The sequence below is a fragment of the Parasteatoda tepidariorum genome, chromosome 3, assembly GCF_043381705.1.
Source record: "Parasteatoda tepidariorum isolate YZ-2023 chromosome 3, CAS_Ptep_4.0, whole genome shotgun sequence".
Lineage (NCBI taxonomy): Eukaryota > Metazoa > Arthropoda > Arachnida > Araneae > Theridiidae > Parasteatoda > Parasteatoda tepidariorum.
Genome location: NC_092206.1, coordinates 13035211 through 13043395, shown reverse-complemented (window position 1 = coordinate 13043395; position 8185 = coordinate 13035211). Strand labels below are relative to the sequence as shown.

Below are 8185 nucleotides of genomic sequence, written 5' to 3'. Positions count from 1 at the left end.
GAGAATATCACCGATAATATTAGAATAAAAAATCATTACATGTTCATTCAAAAAAATAGTATATATATATATATATATATATATAATATTTCATAATTCACTTATATATTTAATAAGTTCATTAAACAATACTACAGTCATATAGTTAAAAATGATTTTTTCAAGGAATTTGGATGTAGTAAACCCCCATTTATAGTGAACTTATTGCTATATACGCAAACGACTCATTATAACGCGCTTCGACTGTGCAATCACAAATATGTATGCTTTTTTGCTTCATTTTCAAGTATCAAAATACATACTTTAAGATTACGGATCTCTGAGCATAATAATAATTAAATTATGAAGAAAATTTTTTTTTTTTATTTCCATTTATTTATTTATTTTGTTTCGCTTGCTTTCTAGTTTCAAAATCAGGATTTTCTACTTACAGATATTGGTGAGGGCATCTGATAACGTTCTGAGACGAAACAAGTATCTCACTAAAGGTATCCAAATGAAGGGGACATTTTTCAATCCAGGCTGATGACTGGGAGTTAGGAGTATGTGGTAGCATAGGGAGACAAACAAGAGACCAGATGAGCTGATTATCAAGCAGGCTTTCCAATAAAACTCCTCTAGATGTTCCCACTAGAAGAGAATACTTATCATTGGAATTTAAATATTACTGAACAAACAGTCTTGCAACACAAAATTAATAGAATTTTTCAAATATAGGTCTTTGTGAAATACAATAATAAGTCACAATTCCAAATTTTTAAAAAGGCATTTTTGGGGAAAAAACATAACGATTTCTTTGTAGACTATAAGATGTCTTTTTTAAAGTATCTTTTCAGAAAAGGACATTTCCAAAACTTTTTATCATACACTTTTTAATAATATATGTGACCACAGTTGGGCGCCGATTACAATAATCGATTACAACTGTAATTGATTACAGATCATTACTGCTATGTAATCAATTACTTGTAATCACGATTACATGTAATCATATATTTTGATTACTTGCAATCATAATTAACCGTAATCGTTTTTACTTTGATTACGTGGAATCGCAATTACTTTTTTTTTTCAAATGGAACTGAACTTTATTCCTTGCCTTAGAAGATGCCGGAATTGTTACTCATTTCGCGTTACCCAGTGGGCACCTGTGAACCAAAGTCACGGAGGCGAACAACATTACCCACGCCACACTGCCACAAACCCGTTCATAGGGTGGGCCACATTCACACATCACACAAAACAGAGGACAACACAAAGAGAGAAACATCCATGCCCAGAGCGGGATTCGAACCCGCAGCCATTGGCTTCGCAGTCAGGCCCGCTAACCGCTCGGCAACATGGCGGGCAAAAAAATTACTTCCAAATCGCAATAACTTGGAATCACGATTACAGTTGTAATCAAAATTTTGATGAATCAAGATTACAAGTAATTGATTACTGTAATCAAAATGATAAAAAGTTGTGATCACTATTACAAGTAATTGACTACTGTAATCGACTATTGTAATCACGATTGCAGCTGTATTCTAAGTTGTAATCATGATTACAAGTAATTGATTACTGAAATTGATTGTTGTAATCACGGTTACAGCTGTAATCAAAATTACGTTATCTTGTAATTATGATTACAAGCGATTACTGTAATCGAAAAATGTAATCGATTACATTTTTGCCCAACTCTGGAGACAACCATTCTTATGAAACGGTTTTATTTGAGGTTCGTCTTTTGAAATACGCAGAATGATGACGGGAACTTATCACATATACATATTTGTCCCGCAGTGGACTGATCATAAAGACACGATTCACAATAGAACACCGAAGTCAAGCATCACTGACTGTGGTCAGTAAGCGGGATGGTGACCACTTTGATTAACCCTGAGTAGGGACGGACGAGGGTGTGCGGTATCAGTCCTCGTTAAACTGTACTACCATGAAGTGCTCGACTTCGCGCGCAGGTCGTCGGGCTACCAAAGTAAGGGAGCAATCCCGTTTGCAGAGGATCAAAATTGCGATGGCACGTCCTCGGATCCTTCTCAGGGATGTTTCCCAGACCGTCGCCAATAGCCCATTGTGCAGCTCTAGTGCGACGAAAATTAAATATCTATTATATACATATTTATTTTAGATTCTGGATTATTGTGCTCAATATTCGAAAATATACAAATATTTAAATAAAATAAAAGCAAAGTCTAGCTTTTATTTCAGGGGCCCCATTGCTCCCTTCTCCTTCATCTACTGTCTATCAGCATCATGTCCATAATCAATCTCATCTCTCACGAAAGAGTCCTTCTATTTTGACTTTTTCCTCCCCCACTATATACGACGCTTCATCCCCTTTCATACCCCCTCAGGTCAGAGGTCATTCAGATGCGTGGGAGTGGAATCAGAATCCCGACAATATAGTTAAGAAATATTTAGACTATATTATTAACTTGTTGTCTTGGCAATTAAAATAAAATTTTAGAACAAAATATAGTTATGTTATCCCAAAACTTTAAGACGCCATATATAAGTAACGAAAGATATAATCAAAAGTAATTAATAAATAAAGGAAACTGCAACTGTTCAAAATCTGAGAGTGACGGGAACTTGCATTATTAAATATTAGTTCATAAACACGATTTGTCGTACCAGAAATTATAGTTTTTGTTGAGGGTATTTAAAAATGAACACAGTTCCGCTTTTTAACTGTTATAATTCTCTTTAACGAGAAAAATTATTTCCCATTTATTTTTTCTTATAAGTCTTATTTCTTCTTATAAGTCTTATTAAGTCACACAAATTGTATTCCCTAGACTAAATTTTTTGTTAAGTGCAAAGATTATTGATCCAATTAGAGTTGATTCTTCGTTTCATAACGGTTAATGTATTGACAAAATGTTCTTACATGAAACTAAAATTGTCGTATGTTTTTTTTTAAAAATGTTCTTGTGCAAAATATAGAGCTTTAAGCAAAAACAATAGTAAATGAGAACCAATTACAGGGGTGGGTGAGCAGAGCGAGCAGGGGTTGCATCTTCCTAGTCTGCATAAATAAAGGAAATGATTTGAACGAGTCAAGCTTATTATATATGTAATTCCAATCTCAGTTTTGATAAAATAGCAAATTGTGACTTTGTGTGCAATAAAGATACATAGTGAAAAGTATTCGTTGGTACACAGGTCTTTCATTATTGTTTTTTCTTACGGCTTTTTGAAGCCTAAAGAGCCTTATATTGATCTCATAAATTTTTAGTTGACATTAAGGTATGCAGTAGTGTTCTGTTTACGCCCCACTATAGTTGCACAATAGACTATTGCTGACGCTCTGGGAAACATCCCAGAGGATAATCCAAAGACAATGCCATCACAATGTTGATCCTCTGCATAATCAATATCTCCTCCACTTAGGCAGCCCGACGATCTGTTTGCGAAGTCGAGCACTTTACGGTAGATCGGTTTTACGAGGACCGATACAACACTTACCCTCGGTCCCTTTGCAGGCAGATCAAAATGGTCACCCACATGCTCATTGGCAGCATGGTTCGCATTTTACCCAGCACACAAAATACAATTACTTTCTTTTACATACAAAATAATGAATAAGTGAGTTAAGTTTAGAACAATAACATCAAACTCGCGTCAGAATTTATTTTAACGCGCATTTCTTCACGGAAACATGAAGCTGTTTGAAAATTTTTCGTTAAAATTATCTAAAAAGTTTAAATTAAAAGCTAAAAACTTAAGAATTTTCTTTATTAATACCTAACATTTTTCTTTTAATATTTCAGGTAGTGCTGTATTTTATCTTCACTTAAAATTAGTTATCAAAACAGATTTAGGCACAATTTTACCCAACGCACAAAATATTATTACTTTATTTTACATACTAAAGTTTTTTTTTTTCTTATTCACTTAAAAACTTTCCCATATGTAGCGTAATACGCAAGAAGGAAAATTCGCATTAAGGGGCCTAAACTTTCAATCGATTTCCTAATTGAACAATTGGGATCATATTTTTTCAGGTTGTCACTAATCCTCTACCTATTAAGAGGATCAATAACCCAAATACGTCGAAAAAAAGTATGCTTATTCAGAGAAAGTAAGGTTTTGATTCTGACTTCATAACTTAAAATATCGTTTGCACAAATTCATTAGCATATTTAAGGTCAGGATCTCGATTCATTAAAATTGAGTCCTAGTGCTTGAAAATGTGAACATTACATCAAAAGTAATTTTGGGAGTCCGTTTCTTTACTTTGCACACTATATGTAATAGTAAAAGGAGAAGTGCAAATTTAGATTTTTCAAAATCGACATTTTTTCCTTGAGTAAGAAATTTTGTTCTTCGTTTCGTGAGTATTAAAGATTTCAATAGCGACAATATAATCGAACAATTTATGCTTATCTGTGTTTATTCAGCTACTTTACATGGTTTAGATTTATTTCCAAATACGTCACTCATATGTTTAAAATGTTAAACATACTTTGAAAACATTGTTATGAATATGTTAATAAAATAAAAATTTTTGAGTCATTATTTGTGATAATTAAATGACATTCGGATCCAGAACGCCTTTTTGAAACTCAATTTTAAAAAAAAACTGCAAATATTCTTTTTAAATTTTCTTTCAATAAGAATACAAATTATTTTTCAAAAAACCTTTACTCGACAATTTAAAAAATATGTATTTTAAAACTTTAAAAAAAATAATGTTTGTAATGTTCTGATAAGCAAGTTGATATAAAAGAAAGATACACAGTATAATTATTTTTCATTTATTTTATTAAAAATGCAAAAACGTTTCTCAGCAGTTTTTACCTTTTGAAGAAATTTAAAATTCTTCCGAAAATTGACTTTTGTCAAAAGGATTTTCTTGAAATTAAAATTTTAGAGCAACTAATATCAGTACATACGAGCCTACAACTTTGTTCGCAGGAAACCATATTTTTCCAACTTGTCTCAACGTAACTATCACTCAGTTTTTATTTTATTTTTATGAGATTAATTGAGCAGTCTACCATTAAGGGTTAGATTTTTTGGCACGAAAACAACATTATTAAAAGTTATGAAAAAGTTTCTGAATTTACGAATAATATAGGGCCGGGATAGCCTGGTCAGCAGGACACTGAACTAGCGTTCGCGAGAACAGGAATTAGAATCCAGCCAGCCGAAGACTCCGTATAAGTTATTGGTGCACGTTAAATCTGTCGGGTCGCAAAGTCCTCCATGTTCCCATAACACATTTTACTTCTGGGGGTACTGAATTGAAGATTGATCTTTCTCTAATTCATCTCAAAATTACGATCTGTAGATAAATGAATGGGTCCTCTCTATGAACGGATGTGGCGTGTGTGCGTGGCATAAGTCGAATTCTCGCCCATAGATGGCGCCACTGGAAGAAAAAAAACAGTCGCACCCCCTCTGCCCTAATGGACGACTACAACAACAACATTAAAAGCTATTATTGATTTTCTGTCTATATTCGTAGTCTATAAATATGCAATATCCCCCGCAATTACTCATCTTCAATAGGATTTTCAATGAATGATATAATTTCTGAAATAAAATATATCATTAATAGCAGAAGGAAAGAAAAAAAGGTGCATAATATATACTGAAAGAATGGTTTTAACTCTTTTGAAGTAAACTCTTTCCTCTCTAATATTTAAGTTTTGTAATATATTAGGAAATTAATCAACCAATACGCTTTGTTCACAATTGTTTTCTTTTCTTTAAGCAATATTGCTACATTAAAATTGAAAATTATTCAATTAAAAGAGCCCAATTTGTTTTGCTATTGACATAAAATTGGTATCAGCGACATAGCCAACTCCAATTGGTATCAGAGACATAGACCATTTTCCAATCCTATTAGATTAAAATTTAAAACAATTAATTGTGCTCAGTTACTCATAGCAACTTCATCCCCATGCTTTTTTTTTTAGTTTGTATTTATTTATTTATTTATTTTTTAAAAAAATAGTTAAATGTTTTTCTCCCAAGTAATTATTTAACAATAGTATAAAAAGCAATGGTGCAAAAAAATAGCCCCCCAAAAAATTAATTTCTATGCTATTTTAAGTGTAATTGCATATTGACACAGTTTTACACAAATCTTATAAGAGTACTTACTATCTTATAATTTACTGTTAAAGAACCGTAAAGTAGTTTTTCACAAATCATAGTGCTTCAGCAATTTTTATTGGTTTTTCATAAAATGTTGCATAATAAAATAACATTTCGCGTTTGCTTTTATATATAAAAAGCAAACGCGATTTTATATTTGCTTTTTGCGTTATATATAAAAAGGAGAGTTTTGCTTTTAAACCTCTAACTTTGAAAAAATATCAAAATAGAAAACGTATTAATGCAGGGAATTGAAGAAAAGATGATAAATAATTACTACTGTAGAATACCTTTAAATAAAGGATGAATAAATAATTTTTCAATACAGTTGTAACTTGTATTAATTTCATTATTCTAATAACAGCTAAAATATCAAGAATTTTTATTTTTTTTAAAGATCTGGTCATATGATTTTTCTGTCTAATAATGCATGAAAGAATAAAATAAGAATTATATTTTTATGATTGGTTGTTGTGCCTAAAAGCACGCAACTACAAAAAATTATTCCTAATACGTCATAACGTTTTAACAATCTTCATTTGTTGCTGCGACAACATCAAGATTTTTCCTCAAAAAGGTTATATGCACAGTAAGCTTTTAAGTTTCAATTTAGTTTTTAACTATATATTGGATAAATTTAGAAGGCGAAGAAATCGTTTGCAACACTCAAACTATTCGATTACTGCTTTTCGAATATAATATACCAAATATACATAAATATGAAATTTTGAAGAATATGTATAAAGTTTTTAACATGTAGTTCATCTATCTCTCATATTTTACTTGAAAATATATTATTTACGCAGAGATCGAAACATCTACAATTTTGTAAGCTACTCGTTGTAAGCAAATGTAATACTTTCAAAGTACTTGAGTACCTCTGAGTTTTTCTTATTTTATTTTCCTACCTAGGCACACAAAATGCCTTTTTCTTCGAGACCCATCCATTTGAAGCTAGGCGCACATTAAATCGTCACCACGGATCGAACCCCAGTCCTTCACAGAGACGGCTAAGTTCCTTTAATCACTGAGCCGTCTGGACTCATTAAGCATAAATATAGAACATTAATTTATTCCAAATCTTTGCATAGGCGGTTTATAATAAAAAATATATTATGTAAACAGCTCTTCATGTTTCTGTGCACGATGTTTGGCATGCTATTGTAAATTTACCATGATTTTATTTAATTTCATAACCGTCGTTAAGCAGCCGACTCTATTTTGGGTTTACGACTACTAATGTTCAACTCCGTAGCCTTGTAATTTTAAACCCAATCCAGAAGACAAGGAATCATGTATTGAGAGAAATTTTGCCTTCGTCGAGGACTTTTTGATGGAACTAACCAGCATTTGCGTAACATGGTGAGAAAAACGAGAGCCTCCCATGGTCCGTAGATGGCGCTAGGGGTTAAAATTCGTCGTAAGACTTCCGGGTTATTACTTCCGACAGAGTTTTACGCCTAAGCTTGAAAAAGCCAATATAAATATCCAATATCATTACACTTGTAGTGTTTACAATATAACACGCTCTTTCAACAAACAACAAATGAATTCGGAAGACTGCAAACTTGCTATGATTCGACACAAAAAGAATGCCCAACGGTGCTATTTTACACAAACAGAGCCAAATAAGGGATTTTATCCTTATTATCCTTTATCAGCCAAATAAAGGATAAAACCTGGCAAACCTTACAATTTGTTTATGTTGCGATATTAATTTTCTTAAATTTGTTGTAGGCTTACAACCAGTTAGAATTTATAAATTACAGGAAACTCTTTTGAATAGAAAAATAACGCGTAATTTTAAACACAAATCACATTAATAAAACTTCCTAGAATATTAAGCCTGTTTACACATCGCATCGTAAGCATACCATAAGGCGGAAGGATACACCGGAAGTTTCTTAAATTCTTTCCTGTTTTAGGAAGCTTGTAACTGTTTGCATTCAGAAAACCATCCATATTATCATTCAACCTTTCTCTATACGAATCTCAATTATTTCAACATAGAAAAAAAAATCAATATATCAATATGAGAAGGAACGCATAAAGGAGGACACTGAACTAGCGT

General features: G+C 32.1%; 1 protein-coding gene across 1 annotated transcript in view; it reads right to left on the bottom strand.

Annotated features, from left to right (window-relative positions):
• The window catches only part of LOC107443360 (cytochrome P450 4V2-like), a 38390-nt gene that overhangs the window by 27113 nt on the left and 3092 nt on the right, over positions 1–8185 (bottom strand). The window contains exon 2 of the mRNA XM_043048419.2: positions 432–630. Within this exon, the coding sequence (XP_042904353.1) occupies positions 432–630 (199 nt within the window). The remainder of the gene's footprint in view (positions 1–431; positions 631–8185) is intronic.